General features: G+C 38.1%; 1 protein-coding gene across 4 annotated transcripts in view; it reads right to left on the reverse strand.

Moving 5' to 3' along the window:
• RASSF8 (Ras association domain family member 8) overlaps positions 1-19,874 on the reverse strand; it is an 83,585-nt gene that overhangs the window by 15,393 nt on the left and 48,318 nt on the right. For all 4 annotated transcript variants that reach the window (XM_067000502.1, XM_067000494.1, XM_067000498.1 and 1 more), the window contains one exon: positions 2,321-2,514. In XM_067000502.1, the coding sequence (XP_066856603.1) occupies positions 2,321-2,423 (103 nt within the window). In that variant the 5' untranslated portion in view covers positions 2,424-2,514. The remainder of the gene's footprint in view (positions 1-2,320; positions 2,515-19,874) is intronic.

Raw genomic sequence — 19,874 nt, forward strand, 5'->3', positions numbered from 1 at the left:
AACCAACCAACCCACCAAACAACAACAAAAAACCACTTCTTAACTGTGAGTGTGACCAGTGTGACCAAACCCTGACACAGGTTCCCCAGACAGGTTGTTGATTCTCCATCCTTGGCTATACTCAAAACCTGACTGAACATGGTCCTAAGCAACCTGCTCTAGGTGACCCTGCTTTGAGCAGAGGGGTTGAATCAGATGATCTCCAGAGGTGTCCTTCTAGCACAACCCATTCTACATATTTTTTTTTTAATTTTATTTTTCCTATTTTCTTTAATAAATTGTACAGCTTTTTCTTATCTCTAGAAAGGAGGCAGCTTTAGTTTGTCCATGAGAGACTTCATGAGCTGCAGATATCTTCAAAGGGTACTGACAAATATATTTGGCTTGTGCATTCTTCAGCAGATGTAGCTGTAAAATAAGTTAATTTGCAGATATTCCTGCTGCTGCACTTCAACACAAACAATATACCTATTGCAGTTCATATTGCAGGTTCAGTGAAGGTTGTACTGTTGGGAGGTCAGGGGTTGCATTGCTTAAGTCAAGAACTTAGCAATATATTGTAAGAAAAATAAAACAAAAGGAGCATCAGAATAACTTTGCAGACAGACTAACAGGCAGACAAAATAGTACTGAGTCCTGCTAAATTATGCGACTGCTGAAGGAGCCAGACTGCAAAGCGGAAAATAAGATCAGAGCCAGCCAAGGAGGAAGCCAACTTAGACTGGCTACTTTCCACCACCAAATGTCAGGTGGGAGCTAAAGGAATACATTTTAATAGCTTCCCGTTCAAATTTGAGTGACAGTTACTCCTGGTAAACTGGTACATACAAGCCAAATCAAAGGAGCAGGCATATGGTTGCTTTTCTGATGAACGGCCTGATAGGAGGGTTGGGAAAACCCTATCTGCCAAAGACATGTAAGTGTAATTTATATGGGTGTTTAATATTGTCCAATCAGCCCCACTGAGAAGCTGGAACACGGTTACTCTAGGTGTTTTCTAGAGAGGATATTTGCCTAAGGAAAGATTTTCCAAAGTTATATGACCTGGAATTATCTTAATTTGGCTCTGGTTGCAATTGAAATTTATTTCCACATGGAAACAGAGTCGCATGCCCCAAGTGAACTGGTGATGTGTTATAGAAAAGGAAGTCTGCTGAATTGACAAAAACTGTGTGCATTTCCAAGACTGACAGAGTCTTTTCAGAATTCAAGCCAATAACTGAGGGCAGGAAAAAAAAAGACAGAAAAGAAATCACATGGGAGAAGATAAGAGTATTGTCTAGAATTGGGAGCCTGACATTTTTGGTTTTGGGGCAAGAGGAAAAGGAAACAGGATGAAAAAGGATGAAAGATACTGTAAGTAAGGTAAAAAACAGAAAAGGCTACCACAAGCACTTTTTTCTTTTTCTTTTTTTTTTTTTAATATATGTGATGCTTTTTATATCACTAGGAAATCATCATCCTAGTGTAACTATCTTTAAAAATCTATAGGCAGAAAATGAGATATGGAAGGAAGCAATTCATAAACCAATTAGGAATAAATGAAAATCTGCAACTAATACAAACAGTAAAAGCTTACTTTACAGTTTATCACTGGATGCAAGATTTTAGAGAGATACTCTCAATCACTGAGAAAGACCTGAGAAGACTGAAGACAGAACTAACAAGACCGTTCTTTATCGCACTGAAGCTTCAAAGATGATTGGTTTGGGGTTGTTGATTTCGTTTTATAAACTGTTCAGCAAATAGCTAAAACTGAACAGACTTCAAGTTATCCTTTCATTAGTATCAAGTTATGTGGAGTGCAGGATGAAAAGGGAACTTGAAGGATCTATTTTACTGATCTATACTATGTCCAATATAGCTACATATTCTTTCAATGCGTATAATTTCAATTAACATCACTAGCTTGTGAAAACCAATCAACTGTTTTGCATGGCTTTTATATATCCTTGGTATTCAAAACATTGACAGTTCAGCACTTTCTTTACTCCAGACTGTATTTACAATGACAAACAGCAGCATTATAATTATTAGAGAACAAACTCATACTGAAATAAAGTTTACAGCTTTCAGTTTTATTGTTTGTTGGGTTTTTTTTTGCTTTTTTATTTTATTTTATTTTAAATCTCTCTCTAGCAGGTTAAGAAAACCCAAAGGCAGCAAGTTTACTTTGCCTTCTAAGACACTACAAGGTTATTTCATTGTGCTTTATATGTTCATGCTCTTCTGAGACTCAGTACAACCCCACCACCCCTTGGTTTAGCTTCATAAAAAAGCTTCACCCCAAACCCAAGGTATCCAGCTGACAGTTACTTACCAATAGCTTGAGCAAGGGCTATTACAACTTCCTGGCATGTTGTGACTTCAGTGACCCCACACACAATTCTCTGGACTCCATCCACCCATACCTTGAGCTCCATGGTTCACCAGATCATCCACGAGCCATGAATGCAACCCAGTCAAGTCATACTTGCAGCTACACAAGAGATAATGCAAGTCTTCTCTCAGAAGCTAAAAGAGAAAAAAAAATCCTGGTGTTTACAGTGAGGAATTACCAATTTAAAAAGTGAATAAATTCAGCTTAGCATCTATTGGGTAGAAGAGGTACATGGTCTCATTTCTTTAACCTAATAGCAGGAAACCATTATCTCTTGCTTTGGCAATCTCTACGTATTCTGTTCTTTTAGACTTACCAGAAGTTTCATTACAGTTTATTTCCTAATATATAACAAGTTATGACAAAAAGAGCACCAACTGAAATAGTATCAAATAAACAACTCCAAGATAAATCCATAACAGTTTCCAGTAAGAAGTGCCCTCCTTCTTTTACATATTGCCTGGATGTCTCAAGGGACTGGTTAGAGACATTTTCACGTGTCAGGTCAGTAATTCCTATCAGGTATAGCAAAACAAGGGGGAAACATCTTTAATTACAGCCATCCTTGAGTGTCCCACCTTGCTCTCCATACAGAAGTAGTTGAGAGTTCCTAGTACCATGTAGAAAATGCTAGAAAACCCAGAAAGGAAAGCAAGTAGGAAGAGATAATTTCTTTCTCTCTAGAGCAAGGAGGGACGTTGGGAAAATGCTGCCGAGGTGCTTCCACACTTGCCAACATTGTGCTGATTCTGTAAGTTAGACTTTGGCTTAAATGTTATCCTGGGCTTTTCCACATGCATTGCAATGACACTAAACCAAAAAGTAAGTTATACAACATAGTCTATCCAATTCTTGCTTTTGAGTATGGTTCTACTGCCTTCAGTGAAACAACACCAAAGTTGTACCAGTTAATATAGTGAATTAGCTCCCAATCTCCCTTAAAAGAAAATTCCCAATATTTGCAAATAGAAAAAAATATTCAGTGCTGCCTTTTTTTTTTTTTTTTGAGAGAGACAAAAAATGTCATGCACTCAATGTTTCTGCACTCAATCAAATGTCTGTGCACAAAAAGTTATAAATCTAGGGAACTAAGTTACAACCTAGCAATCAACCATTTGCTCTCTGCTGTCTTATTTTTTTTCCCAACAGTTAAACCACTCAAGGTTTGTCTAATGACAACATCTAGATAATTGCTGATTTGATCCCTGGAAGTTTTGTTCCAGGCTCAGCTCAACTAGGAGCTGCTTTTGTTCTGCTTAAACAGATCCACCTGGATTACAGGTCACAGAAGTTAGTTTCTAGCTGGAACTGCTGAAATGCTGAACTTCAAAAATTTCGAAGTAAAAACTCCAAGTATAACGGTCTATTTAAAAACAAACAAAACCACCAATACTAGTGTTTTTTTTCTTTTAAAAAACTAGTAAGATGGTTGCATTATTTAAGCAGATAGAGGAAAAATAAGCCATGATAATACAGTAAAGGAAGTTCATGCAATCAGGTAATCCAATACATGTAAAATGATAAATCTAGAGAAAATATTTTTGAAGAGTTAAGTTCCAGAGAAATGAACAACACAGGAACACAGTAAAAGAAATCTGAAAGTTATTTAGAGAAGATTAGTAAAGACAAGCTGGGTAGGGTTACACAAAAAAAGGGAATCTGATGATGACAGATTTAACAGAACTGCACCTGGAGGCAAATACTTAATACAGATCTTTTTACATTCTAATCAGAACTGCCTTCTCCTAATGAAGTCAACATCTCTTTCTGCATTAAAAAGATGTGCTAGCATAACCCTCAACCTACAACGGAAAGGTTGTTTCCCTTCTGCAGCCATCTACTCCATTCAGCAGCTGACAAGTATCGATGCATTGCCCAGAAGACCTCCTGATCTTCATCTGACAACTTGTGACATTCAGCAGCAGCACACCTCAAACACTGCAAGGGGCAGAGCAGTCACACCACATCAGCAGGACAAGCTTTAGTGGAGAAGCACTAAACGATTCTGCTGTAAAGTGAGCACGCACACCAGAATCCCTGTGCAGAAGTATCCTTTTAGAAAACAAAAGAAACCTAAGTCCAAACATACAAGTAAAGCTTGATTTCAAATACGCTTGCACAATTAATCAATGGAAAAGTGATAGCTTTTGAGAATACCAGCGTATACAGAAGTTTATTCCTTTGAGACATTAGTGAGCACCCAAAAACCCAAAGAGGTCAATAGTTTAAACAAACATTTTCCCACGTAACATGACATACTTCAAAGAAAATGACTATCTACACAAGTTTGAAAAGCATACAAATACAGGAACTCTTCAGTCAGGTAAGACCATTTTAATGCACCAATTAGCATCTCTAGCAGGAGAAAGTCTTTTATTAGCCTGCAATCCAGCACTGACTGAGAAAACACATAAGAGGCCCCATCAGTGACCTCCATTGTTTATTCCTGGAGAAGCTGTCTTCACAAATAAACAGACCTCACATTCCATGCCCAACTGTAAGGAACTTTATTAATTAACTTAATATCTTGCTGAGAGTTGAACAGTTCAGATTTACTGGCACCAAACAAGCCATCTCCCCATGTGACAACGCACATGTCAGCAAAGAATCTGACAGCTCTAATTGTTTTTCTGTCCATCAACATCCAAAGTATTATCTCAATTTAGCAAGCCAGCAAGTGCACTTCCCCCCCAGTCAGCACACACAGCACAGCCTTGCATTCAGTGCAGATCAGTTTTAGTCATCTGTTTTTAACATCCACCTTTAAAAAAAACTGAAGAGAGTCATCATTTAATAACAAAATATTTACTGACACTTCCAATTTCCAAAACAACGTTCACCAAAGCAGCAAGTAATCTGAACAAAGCATCTTTGAAACAGTCCAAGCTTAGGGAAAATATTCCTGTTAGTTTTCTTAAAGGACAAACACTTTTAATGGACTAAACAATAATTTTGAAACCATACAAGCAGCTTGCTGTATCACCTTCTGTTGGAAAGATGATTGGGACCAATATGTAGGTCTGAAGGAAAGGAGAGCGTGACTCACAATACTACTGGTATTCTTTCCCAGATCTGTCAGTCACAAAAAATGGAACGTGAAGAGACTTTAGAAACTTAAAATCTGTGTGCTGAAATCACTAGGTCTCATTATAGTTTCTAAGCAAAGCTAATCTATAAAACAGCAAAAAGACCATCTAGGATTAGTTTGGTTTCTAGGACTGTTCAGTAAAGTTTACAGAGAAGTCTGAAAAACAAAATCTTTTGGCCATATGTGTCTCTCTGCTTCCCAATTATAACTCCATAAAACTTCTTTACTAGCATTTGTTTTTCCTTCTTACATATTCAATTCTTTATTTGCTGACAGTTAACTCATGTACTATGAATAGCTTCTTTGCCTTTTCACTGAGGTCTCTTTTGACCGCCCCAAATAATTTTTCAAACTAAAGCTTGTGCCCAAAACATACGTCACACTTTTGCAATAGAGAAGACAAAATAACTCACCTCCAACAGCATACAATTTCTTTCTCTAAAGCAAATGGAAAGGGTGGGGGGAAAAAAAACACCTAACTTGAGGTTTCACAATACTGTAAGTTCAAAATCAGTTCAACTTACACGTAACTTCTTGTTTTAGCAATGACCAGGAATGGAAAGCTAATTTACTGAGGAGAGGCACACAAGCCAAAGCCTGTCTCTGATCATAGCTTTCCCCTCTCACCCCATCCTTCAGTCACCAGCTTTCTAGTGACTGGTATTTCTGATTGGAACCGAGCATCTGGAATTGGACAACCCTCAGCTACTGCCTCCCCTGCCTCTCTCCCCAGCGGGTACCTTGCCCGCAACCTCCTCAGTCATGTTGTTTGCCGTGCATTAGGCAATTTTTCCCTAAATTCTTCCTTTGTCCTATTTGGCTCAGATCTTGCTCTTTCAGACATTTGTTCACTTTTCTAAGGGAAAGAAAACTCCAGCATATGTATATATTATACGCACACAACTTGGCTACCTCTTCACAGCTAGTTTACAAACCACAAGAAAGGCTGCTACTTCACAGAAGACAGGCAGAACTGAGAAAGTGCAAAGGGCTTCTCTGCTTAAAAAGATTGTCCAAGCAGATGTTCACCAAACCTATCTATCCTTGATGTAAGTGTTAAGTCATGAGAAACCCTGAGAGCTAAAATTAAGATGTTGATTTCACCTCATTTCTAATCTTTGCAAGGTTCACATCATCTGAAGGCAGCATGCTCCTCAAATCAAGGTTAAAATTCTCCTGCAACTGGAATTAACAGCAGATTTTTGACCAAAGGACTTCAGTAAATTTCTGTTCCCCCAATAATCAGCATGCAGTGTACTTAAAAGTGAGGACACATTCATTCACAGTTACTTACAAACAAAAAATTGCCTAGAGTTTGACTGCTTCTGCCTTTGTTTCTCATTCTATGAACTTCAGCCAAGTTGTGCTCCTTGCCTTTCACTACTGTGATACCAGATGGGGCTCTGGACAAACAGGGGGCTAGTTCCACCCAGCTTGCTAGGTGGAAGCTGTTGGTAAAAAACAGTTAGTACAAACAAGGTTTGACTGGGGAAAAAATAAAAATAAAAATGAATTAAGTACAAAAAAGCGAGTTCAGCTACCCAGAAAGAGCTTATAAACATCTAGAAGAGCATGACATTACCCCAGGGTGACCAGGGAGACATTTGGCAGATCCTCCCTCCCATAAAAATTCTGAGCAATAAAGTAACATTTTCCAGATGAATATGACTGCAAATAGATTTGGCTACTGGAAACAAGCTAACTAGCATTTACTAAAAAGCCTCTTCCCTTGGACTGATGAACAAGAAATACCCTACGCGACATGCTGCTTCCCATGAATAAACAGGCAAGAACATGGCAGGTCCAGGACAAAGTATCAAGTATAAATACTTTGCACACAAAGGTTTATTAGAAATGAAAAGGTTGTGGGTTTGAAATCAGCATGCAACTTTCTTGAAAAAGAAAATGTTTATACAGAAGAAGCATCCAATTCTTTTAGTGGGACTAAGAGATTTCCACTTGTGGAGTGTTATGTGTTTGCTATACCAGAAAAGTGCTCAGAGATAATAAGCACTGCTTAAAACAAACAAACCAAAGGTCCCACAACCATGAAGATGACAATGTTGAGAACAAGCTTGAGAGAAAGTTTCAGCAGCAAGGAATTTCCTCACATGAGATTGGCAGAAAGATGGTCTAACACATGACTGCACTAAACAGGCCAAAATCCAGATGCCACGAGTGTTATCCAAGGCACTCTATGCCTATGTATATACACAGTCTGTGACAGGTCCAGACAATGCTGATGTGTGAGGTCATATAAACTCAACTACAAGAGGATGTTTCTAGCAACAATGGGTGCTAGAAATTGTGCCTCCAGATAGCCTAGAAGTCCCCCAAAGTCCAAAAATCATTTTCCCAGACAATTAGAAAAAAACAAACAAATAATTGACTTTCTATCTCAAAAGCCTCAACAGAGCTTGTCTCTTCCCCCCCCCAGTCAATGCAAGTCTGAATCCAAGTCTTCACTGTCCCTGTTGACCTTTAATGAGTAAACTGAAGGACATATAAGTATACCAAGACTACTCCCAAATTTATTAAGAGGGCATCAGTGCTCTTCCTCCAATATCCTCAGCTAGCTTCATTAAACTTGCTCAAGACTACAAGTAATGAAATGAAGAATCTTTAGATTATCCCTTAGCAACGATTTAACTGCAGCACAAAACAGTGTTGAAGCTGTGATACAGGAGATGAGGTAGCTAGAAAGCTTCATGATCACATTTTGCATCTAAAATTCATGTGTCTTCATAGAAAACCAAGTTCTAACCCATTGCCGATAATATATATTGATAATTGGAGCAGTAATACTGTCAAAAACACCACAGCCTATAATACCTTGCATCTTGATTTACTATTTTGGAGCAACTCAACTGTATTTCTGAATGTTTTCAGACCATCGCAAAAATGTTTGAAAGAACACAAACCAGCAGGTGAGCTGATTAACCAGATTGCTTATTAAAGATTTTTCTATTTTGCAACCTTTAAGAACAAAATATTGTTTTGTTTTTTTTTAAAACAGTAAGTTTCACACACTCACACTTGACTTTATTAAACGAGAACAACACTAAAATGAACGCTCTCCTTTCCCTAAGATTAGATATAAAAAAAAAAAATCTACACTCCACATGGATGCAAGGTACAAAAACCCACAGGCATTTTGGAAATAATGACAGAACTCAAATCAGAGCAGTCAAAATTTCAAAGCAGAAGTCTAAAACTTAAGAGCATTATGGTTAGCATATGTGCCAGTAAGTCACAACAACATTCAATACAGCACTTGCTTGCAGCTCTTGAAATTGATAGGATTTATTTTGATACAACTCAATCACGTTCAAATGGGATTAATCACTAAATCACAACCTTGAATCTGTTTTGGTATTAGGACTGGAGTACAATCTGCAGGTAGTTTTGCATGAAGCACTCCTTTTCCTCACTCTGCATTGCAGCTACTAACAAAATCATCAGTATAAAATAATCACACTCCTGATAGAGATGAAGGCCTGAATAGACACACCATGAAAAAGCTCAGTTTTCATCAAAAGGCCCCAAAAGGATTTGTTTGTTGGTAGCAGCATTGCAGAGGTTAAGACAGTTAGCAGCTGGGATGTATTTTATTCTGTGGCAGATGATATCCTTTTCCATATATGTTAGCAAAGGAGACTGTACTACTGCATATATATTACATTCTGTGACAAACAGCTCAGAAAAGCCATATGCATTAAGTAAACATCTCGTGATTGACCGTTTCAAGTCAAAAGGCATACATTTACCACACTAATGTCTTCCAAAGCCCTATAAGTATTTGTTCTTCATTAGCATCAAATATACAGTGCATTTGATAAAATGACAACAACAACTTTATTAATAGCAGCAATGTTAAGTGGAAGTCACGTTTATCCATCTCTTATATGGTTTAAATACTGCGTGGGAGTGAAAGAAAACAAAAAGTAGAGGAACAAACAAGCCATTTCATTGCAGCAGAGATACTTATATGAAAGCTACAATGAAGTAAGCTGTATTCTTACTTCAAAGCTGCCTTATACCTCTGGATGCCCCAGCTTCAAAGAACATAAAATAGGTCACGCTCTCGAGTTAGTTTCAAGGAAGACACTGCCTCACCCATCCACACTTCCCTCTCCCCTTACCATTTGTCTGCAAACACTTAAAGCAAGTTGAGGGTTTGATTGAAGACATTTATGCACAATTGCCAATATTTAACGCTGAAGGCAATGAGGTAATGTGCTCCATTTTGGCAAGAACTGGATTAACCCTTGGTTAAAAAAAAAGGTTTAGCCTTTTGTAAGGCTAAATCTTTTCTTTACATTTCAGTCTAGAACACATGCTACATTTGCTATGGTATGTCATTTGACTAAAGCTACCCTGAGTAACAGCTGAGGTGTCAAAGCGAAGTGTTCCTTGGACTCCAAAAGTGAACTGGGGAAAAATTTCATAAAGCTCAGAATAAAACATGTAGAAACCTTACTACACTTCCCACATTTCAATATGGGTCAAAATATAACATTTTCTTCCACTACATTTTTGGAAAAATTGCATACAAATGAGCCATTTCTCCACTTCAGTGCTTGCACTGATGAATGCAGAAAAAAAGTACATCTTACAATTAAAATATCTATTTAAATTTGAATTAGCTTAAGTTTTACAAGTCATTTAAAAATATGGTTTAAAAGCCAATGTACAACATGACTACTGAAAAGAAATCTTGCTGTAATTACATGCAATTCCTGAAAGAGAAATAAGGGAGGCATTTTCAGCTTAATCAACAAAACAACTCTTTAAGAAGATGGTAACCTCAAAGCTTTATTCAGAGATGTTAACTTATTCACTAACCATTACCTACAAAACTTTCAAGTAACTCTCCTGGCAACCTGGAAGCCAGACAGAACATATTTCTGCAAAGACTCCTTACATAGCTAGGACAATTAAGGGCAGGGAGGGAGATGAAGGAGGGAGCCCCTTTCTGAAAATTTATACTTAGCTATGCTTATTTCTTTATTTCCCCAAACTCAAAAACTTCTTTGCTTCTTCTGTTCTTTATTTATAGGACTCAGCTTATCACTTATATATTTCTCCTCTCCAATCAACTGTGAGTTTGAGTAATTTTATTTATTAGGGCAAAATCTGAGGTAATCCTAGTATATACAGCAATAGCTTATGGACTAAAATCCTTTTAACTGCATTGACTTAATTTCCCTAGTCCTCTCAGTGTTGTGGTAGTGGTACAGCCAGCTCCAGGCCATCTACATTGCTTTGGCCAACTGGCCACGTTGTCTCAAAACAGCTAAAGAACTGTAATGTTACCTCAGGATGCGAGTACACTTGCAAAGCTCATCTCTATTCAGTTGATTTTAGGGAAACCGTTACAAGCTTCATACCTTCTAAACCATTAATTCTTTGTAAATTTGTCTAACACTGACTTAGAGGCCCAAAGCTCACCAGGAAGGGCAAGAAGTGTAGAGACGAGTAACACCACTATATATGCTTCCCTTTGAGAAGCAGTCCTACAAAGATCACGTACAGTATTCATTGCTGTTCACAAACCCGACATAGCTGTTCAGGAAAGACAAGAGTCTATGCCAAAAAATTTACAGCAACTAAACAAAAGCCACAAACCGTTATGCCAAGAGAAAAATGGATGTTAGTTCAATATAGCAGGAAAGTGATATTTTCACATTCCTTTTCTTACCTTCCTTCTCTGTTGCAAGAATTTGCAAGCCAGCACCACTCTCCATTTATCACTTCTCTGCCATATTTTCAAATACTGCCAACATTTTGTCTCTTCTTTCTAAAATACAGCCTTACATTATAGGCCATGCAGCTACAGGCTTTTTCACATTTTAAAGACTGTGTATTCCTTCCCTCTGCCCCCTCGGCGAACTCATCTTGTCCATTTACACATTTGCCCAGAATGATGTCAGGACAGTTTTCTGTAGTCAGCAGACTTGGCAAAAGCAGGGAGGGTGAAGTAGCTCTCCTCTTCTTCTAGTATTGCAATCTACTTATTTTCATTCAGGAAACCCTTCCAAACTTTTCTCCACCCTTCTTGTTTCTCATACTATTTCCAAGTGAAGTGTACTTTGCTTCATAGTTCATTTGCAAGACGTGTCTTAAACACTCACATAAAAGAGAAACTTCATCAAATTACTGGCTGAATCTCCTCATTATGATCCTTCAAATTCTCCCTTAACCTAATTCTCCCCAGTTCCTGCCAAAACACAAAGGAGCAACAAGTGGTGGTGACCCCACTGCTTTTCATTCTAACCCATCTTTTATTCTACTCATCCCCATGGATTCCTGGTGTGCCTACGCACACCTTGGCTGTACTTTCTGGTAGGACAAGACAAGCAGTGATTTGCCTGCAGAGCTTCTGGAAAGCAGTCAGAGGACTGGCAACTCAGTCTCGCCTTTTGGGAATACACTTGTCCCACCAGAAGGAATTTTATCATCATTCCTCCTGGTATGGTGAATCTTCACCATGTGTGTCTGAATTTAATTATGAAACGCCTTGGATGCGAGGCACTGGGACTAAGGAACATCCAGAACTCAAAAAACAACAGTTCAAGTTAAACAAAACAACAGTGACAAGAGCTGAAGTGTTTGTGTACTTTGGCTTCCTAAGCATCAGAAGTGCTAAGTCTAGTTTGCTTTTATTTTCTGAAGCAAAGAAAATAAGTAAATCAGAAGATCCAAATAGCCCATTTTGAATTTCCACTTCTCTTTCTTACAAAACTTCAAATATTGTACCCACTTCTGTGGGTAAACACTCTGTGGTTTGGACATCTTTAGCATAGTTTTCTTTTTATTTTTTATGTGCAAAATAGAAAGAGAGCATGAATCAGTTTTGCATTATAAGTATATAATGTATGTCAGCTTAAAAAAAAAAAGTTCAAGTCTCTGGGACATCTAACAGCATTACTGTGAAGGTGACAATAAGGTCCTATGGCTAATGGGAATTAACTTAAGATTATTCATATACTTCATGTTTCTGTTTTATGCGTTCAAGGGACTTCAATTTCCAGGAAGCGCTGAGGCCTCAGCCTCTGTAATTTCAATCACTTCAAACACATCAAATTAAGCGGCCCAAAACAGATGTACTCCAGTGACTTGAAATTTTAATCCTATTTGCTAAGTTCTCCTCCTTCTGTTTTTATTTGCTTAAAGTTTTCACTCCATATTTTCATTCCAAGGGCAAACCAAATTTTGTGTTAATTATTTTCGTTGAGTGAACTTCAAGTTTTCCAAGGAGCCTCCTACAATTTAGTCATCTAAAGAACCCTCCCCTCCTGCTTTGCTCTCTTTTCCTCATCTCAATTATAGAAACAGCTTCGAGTTTCACCATACCTCCTCACAAAATGACTGCAATACAAAGAACAGGCCCTAGAACCAATGTTGATTTAAGCCTTCATCATCCTCTCCCTTTTCCTGCAATCTTCCCCCTTCTTTTCTTCTCTTTTTTTCTCCTTTTACTGTATTATTGTATAAACAATGCAACCATTGGCATGGACAGAGGTGACCAACCTCCACAATAGCAGAATAAAGTAATATAATTTTTGAAAACACGTCCTGCAGCCTGATAGAGGTACAGGCAACATGTGGTCATTATGATTAACTTTACACTGAAGCCTCCTGTATGCTATATGTGGAACATATTAGAAAGGTTGCAGCAGTTGTAATAGTTATCTGGTAGAAACAAAATATGACAAATTGGGTACCGTAACAGAATTTGCAGAGGCAGTTCACTGCATTTCACAATAGCGCTTCTCAGCATATCTGTATCCACTCAAAACCAGGAGAACTTGATTACTCAAATCTTTATCAATTTAGAGTGGAATGCTCTCATGTAAGTAGTACGTTGTGCACAAAAAGGTATCCCAGTTTAAGTCCCTTGAAGAGGTACTACCCTTCAGAAACAGCTGTGTTCTGCAGAGATACAGCTGCATGTCTCTGAAGGGAAGGCACAGGAAGAGGCAGGCCTGCAAGGCAGATCCCAGCCTGTCCCTGAACCCCTAGAAGACACTCTCAGGTATGCTGTCCACAGTCTGCATACTGATATTGGTAAGAGAATAACAGATTCCCTGACCTACAGGTCACAGTAAGATTACCTTTAGTGTTTTCACCATAACCTGAATTCAAGTGCAATTCCGTCTTTGGCAAACTGACCAGCTTAAACTTTGTCCTGGCACCATTGCTATCATCGCCTAACAATTCTCAAGCACTTAAAAATCTGTGTGTATGCAACCAGCATAGTCAATAATAGTAGCAGTCTGGATTTTTCTGTAAAATGAGGTCATGCTGCACATGGATTGCAAGAAGGAAAGTACAATCAAAACTTTCAACTCTTATTTTCGTTCCCAGCCAATTTGTCTAGAGAGGAAGCAGTTGCTTTCCCTGCAACATCTACATCTTTTGTAGGTGGTCAAATCTGTTGCCCCTTATGTCCTCCCCAGGGAATAAAGAAAAATTCTGTGCATGGAAACTTAGGAGTTTCCAATCCTCTACGTGGGAGTAGTCCACAGAAGGGAAAGCCTTTAATTAAAAACAACTTTGAAACTGAAGCCATCCTTGTTCAATTATTCACAGTCCTCGTGCTTATAAAAGCTCACTGGGATCCTAAATACAGTAAAAGCTGAAACATTTAGACAGGACTAACAAAACTTCAGAGCTTTCAAATTCAGTAAGATGCTTGCTTTAGTATTGCTTTAATAACTAGGTATATCCAGGCAGTACAATACTTCCAAGCTATTACTGAAATCTGTGCTTCCAAAACATTAATGCAAATCAACTATTGCATCAAGCTATACTCATACAATCTCATGCCTGTTGCCAGAGAAATAAAAAGGCTAGAGAATAGTATCACTATCTGAATTCCACAGCTAGCCCTGGGGTCATACTGTTTCCATGTGCAGTCACCATGTGGTATATCCTGCGCTTTGCTGACAAGAGGCTTCTGAATCCTAAACAAACAATATTGTAATCCACTTTCGTCTGCACAATAACTGCTGCACTCTGTCAAAACATACTCTGAAGTATAAACACACTAAGAAAACCTGCAGGAAAAGAGATCAGATACCAGCCTTGCTTGAGTTCTCATGCTTTCTTCCACATGCCATCACCCCTCAAACATTAAGTTAAAAATACAAAAGCAAATGGGGGTATGAGCTCTCAACTTTGAATCAAAACACAAATACACTGCTGCATGATCACTTTTAAATATATTATTTAGAATAACATTGTCAGAACAGGTATCTGAGCAGCACATTTTCAAGCTTGAAATGAAACTGAAGTTGATAGTACTTCAGCTTCCAGAACAGATGTGAAAGCTTCACAAAGCAGTACTGAAGACAGAAAGGAATGACAAAACTGGAAGCAACTCTACAGGGCTATCTATATTTTCTGGTAAAGACAGGCCAAGAGCAAGACTTCTTTATAGACACACTAGACACTGCTACACAATTTCTGGGCTCCTAGAACAGACTTCGTTAACACCTGAAGGCCAGAGCTCTACACAACATAGCAAAAGGAGGGAGGTAAATATTGAGGGATAGTCACCGTGTCAGAGTGCCAAACACCCCAGAGATGGATGTGCTTGCCAACACGTCTCTCTTGCATTTAGTCCCCTCAAGTCAGGTTTGGTGAGGTGGGAAGCTGCTCTACATAAAACACATTCACAGCTCGAAGCCTTTCTCAAGGACCCTATATTTAAATATTGGACCCAAGGATGAGGAAGAGTTGCTTAGACAGGGTTCTAGTTCTAGACTTTCCTTTGTTTGAAGTGCCTCAAACCCCATCTTTCACTTTAGGTAAGTATCTATATTAGATGAAAGCACATCTTACTCCTCTTGTCGAGTTGTTATGAAGCCAAATAAGTAATGTACCTGAGACTGCAGAAGAAGCAAGAAGGATTTCAACTCTATAAGCCTCATAATTAAAGGCATTGTCATGGTATGGAACGATTTTCAGTTCTTAATACTGTTTACACAGTTTGGAAAAAAAAATCCTTTCATATAAATGCATACACAGTCCTGGCAGCAAAAATTACAAGTTACAGAAGCTAACAGCATACACTTGCCAAAGCACAGGGAGGAAAGCATATGTCAGGGCCTCCAGTACAGTATCACTAGGTGAACAGAGTGTGAAACAAAAAAGTCATCTCTTTAAAACACATTAGAAGACCAACAGTGACTAAAACAGGACCAGATGTATATTCCTACATGAGCTACTCAGTAACAGAAGAAAAAAAAAAGCTTATATTTAACTTTATATAAAAAAATCCAGCCATTTAACATTCTGAAAGCACTAACCTAGGGGAGGAAAGGAAGCCTGAAGACAGACACATCTTTGCATTAAAATTGAAAAGCTAATTCATTGACAATCTTTTATATTTTTGGTTTTTCAATATACCTCAGGGACAGCAAGTTTTGAAGAAACCATACTCCAAAGCAAAACAGCACATCACCTACATTTTAGGACACACTTGAGAAGTCCTGGATCATCTAGGCAGTTCCCAGAAGTTTTCTTCACCATAAATTGCTCTAATTTTTACTTGAGTGTCAACATATATGGGTTGGTTAATATAAACATAAACATATTAACCAGGGAGTTAAACAGTCAATCTTTCTTACCTGAAACAACTTTTTAAGTCATGAATCAAGTAAGACTGAATGTACAAATAATCACCAAAATTGGTTACTAAAGTCTGACTTCCATATCCAAGGAGCAGTCAGAACAGCTAAACCATCAGTCCTGTTACACTAACAGATAACTCTTAAGATTTCTTGCTTCTGCTGATACTTCTTGTGATGTTGCAAGATAAGACGACAAGTATCTCCTGGCACAACAGTGCAGGACAATATAATTGGTAGATAGTGTTCAGACACCAGAGATTTTTTTATATTTTTTTTTATTTTTAGAATTGCTTGCAGAGGTCAAGTTGCCCTTTATGAAATCATACTTCACCTTGAAGCCCAACCCTAGTTATCTAATCTATGGTTAGTTTTAACCTTGAAGTTGTCTCAGAGAGAGAAGTGCCAAGGATGTTGCCTTGGCCCACACACAGTGGTGGAAAGCACTCATTGTCTCAAAGGGTGGAGCCTATCACAGGACAATGTTATTTCCACACTCCCTGAAAGACAAATGGATTCACCCTAAAACTTTTGAAATAGTACAACATGCAGAACTTTCTGTTAACAAAGAACTTAAGAGATCTGCACAAAACTTCCTTAGCCCACTTATATGCTGTGGCATTAGTGCCAGCTCACTGCAAAAATATGTGGAAAGGGGCTACAACTGCAGCAGTGAAATTCCAATGTCAGGCACTGGGATCCTTAAATTGGGCTAGGGCAATACCTGAGCAGAGACTATAGAAGTCAGGCTACAGTCTCAATATTTAGCTAGTGTTGGAACTCAAAAGACCCCAGACCCCACACTCCAGATCCCCTGTGCAACTCCTGAAAGAACACAAAAATCAGCTAACAGGCTGTAAGGACTGATTATGCTCAGGTATTTGCTCATTGAAGCAAGAGAAAGCTAAACACAAAGTGAAGCATTAAAAAAACAAAACAAAACAAAAAAAAAATGTAAAGCTTAATTAAGCACAGGAAACTAACTCAATTTAAATTCAGTTTAGCATAAATCACTGCCAATGGAGTTTATCGTTTAAACTGTTGAACAAGCACAACCCTCCTCTCACTTAATAGAGGAATCAGTCCAAGTAGGCAAAAAGTCAGATGTCAGCTAGAGCAGAGGGTGCAATGAAGTACTGAGAAACAAGAAAGTTTTGTTAAATAGTGAAATGAACATCATGAAAGCCAAATAGAACTGCTAAGGGAGCACTGCAGCAGTTAAATCCTAGCTTGGAACCAGAGAATTCAGCATCAGAACCACTGGCCCAAGCATATCAAGACATATGCACAGCTTAACCTACAGAGTACCTCTGTGGTTTCATACAGAAAGGCAGGTGGCAGTTTTAGAAAACCTTAAGAACTGCTGATACTTTATTTTATTAAGAAAAAAAAAACACATCTCGTGCATTCCCACAAACTTTCATGTTAGTGGATACCCCATCCAATTGGCTAATAAACACATCACCTCAATATTCCTAAATTTTTGTGCAAACTTGGCAGCTAAAGTGTTTATGACATACCTGTGAAAAGGTTATGATAACGTTTGCACATGCCTTTGTATCCCTTTAACTCCCTGCAAAGGGATCTACTGCAGCTCATGAGCATATTTTACATAAGAACTATGCATATCTCAGATATGAGCTAGGAGGGGGAAAAAACTTGCTAGAAAGGAAAAGGAATGGAAATAAGGGAAAGAATTACCAAGACTTAACCAGAATCACAAAATCCAAGTCTATCTGACTCACTGCACATTGGGGTTCTTGTTTGTGGGCTGTCATCCCCCCTCCCTCCCATTACTCTTCAGTTCTTTTTATGAAACTGAATTTCATTACATTTGGTTTCAGATGTCAGAATGGTGTGAATTCAATTTAGAATCACTGACTTATGTTTACAGTAAACCACTTATGATACACTATGAAATGCAGGTCCCTTTCCATGCAGTTTTAGAAGCTCTTTGTCTTTAAGTACAAAGCACTTTCATAACATGTTACTGGCACTGAGGAAGGAAAGAAGGTGGTGACTTCACTAATTCTGTATCTATTTTTGATACATATTTTGAGATTCCATTGTAGAACTACATTACTACCTGTATTTTCTAGATAAAGTTCTCTTTCCAGTTCAACCATTAATTTTGCACCAACTGCATGTAAGATAAGATATGTAATAGCCACTATGGAACTGAAAATGAAAATTTTCATATATTATGGACATAAATCTATGTTTTCCCCTATTGCACACCAAAAGCCATAAGGTGGAAACTACTGCTACTTGTTACTTTTTTTTTTTCCAAGGGGTTCACTGCACTCACATTTAAGTTTCATATTTTTCAGAGCTATGTTTCAGGGATGAAACTATAATGTACTTCAGCTCCAAAGACAAAAATATGTCAAGTACTACCGTTAATCTTTGATGAAAGAAATATTTTTGTTTAAAAAATAAAAGGTTTTATTTGGAAGTTAGAAATTATTAACTATCCCAGAACACGGGAGTGAGAGAACTGAGCACTCCAACCAGCACTCAAAGAGCTTTGAATACAAAGGACAGCATGGCGATTCAAAGTGGACATTAGGAAAAACTTCTTTCAAGGACAGTAGGGCAGCTCTGGAGCCATCAGGCTATCCAGGCTGGTTGTGAAAACTTCCAGCCTTGTAGGTTTTCAAGACTTGGCTAGACCAAATCCACAGGTGCATCACTAACATATGACATAGTGGAAAGTAATCTATAGTGCTTTAGGCATGGACTGCTACATTAGTTTCAGCAACAGAAGGATGAGCAATGTGTTACAATTAATAGCGCTCACATACTGAGGTCACAAAAACTATACAGGTTTAAAGAGGGCATGAGTAGGGAACCAAGCCCACACCACAAGCTTAAACTAAGAGCCATAGATAATATAGCTAATGGTTCTTGTATTCACTTGTATGCCATGACTTTAATTTCAAAGAAAGGGATGGAGAGTGCAGTTGTGGAGGGGAGATGTAGCACAGGCCACACACGCTGCACAATTTTTACAGCTAGCTGGAAAACAAGCCACTGCCTGCATCATTCCCCAGTCCCCAAACCAGACAATTGCTATTACTTTTCCAAGAACTCTGACCTGAAAGAATACAAAAACCAAAAATAAAAAAATCGCATCACTGGTTACACTGAAATGCCAAGGACGTATCAATTGCTACACTAGGTTGTTTGAATAAAGCCTTTGTTTCTATACTTAAAGTCTAGCAAGCTTCTTCAATCTATTTTAGATAGACTTGGAAATACTCAAAGATTGGAAATAAGTGTCATCTTTACATTTACAGGACCCTCAACAGAACACCAAATTTCAGCTTCCTGACTGTATCTATTTCAGATGCAAGTCTTTCCATGTTTGTATAATTATTTGACCAGAGCTAATAATCAAAGCAATTTATTTGTTTGTGTTACAGGAAGTGCACTACCAGAATTTTCTCTTCAAGTACTATTACAGCTATCTGATCCTGCCTGAGCCTGTTGAAATCAAATGCATTTCTGAAGTCTTGAGTTTCTAAAGTAAGTTATGAATATGAGAAGAACATTGTTTTCAGAGAAAAAAATGCTGACCAACCCACAAATGAACACCGCCATACAGTTACTATTCTTCCCATTTATTGAAAACCCTGTTCATCTGCAGTAATTAATTATTTATCTTCCTGTTTGGATAAATGGGTTTCTAGAAATATCACTTCCTGAATAACCTCTATCTTTTTCCTGGCATAGGGAAGATGAATGGGCATACACATAGCAGCTATTT

Source organism: Anser cygnoides, chromosome 1 (genome assembly GCF_040182565.1).
Source record: "Anser cygnoides isolate HZ-2024a breed goose chromosome 1, Taihu_goose_T2T_genome, whole genome shotgun sequence".
In the NCBI taxonomy this organism is placed as follows: Eukaryota; Metazoa; Chordata; class Aves; order Anseriformes; family Anatidae; genus Anser; species Anser cygnoides.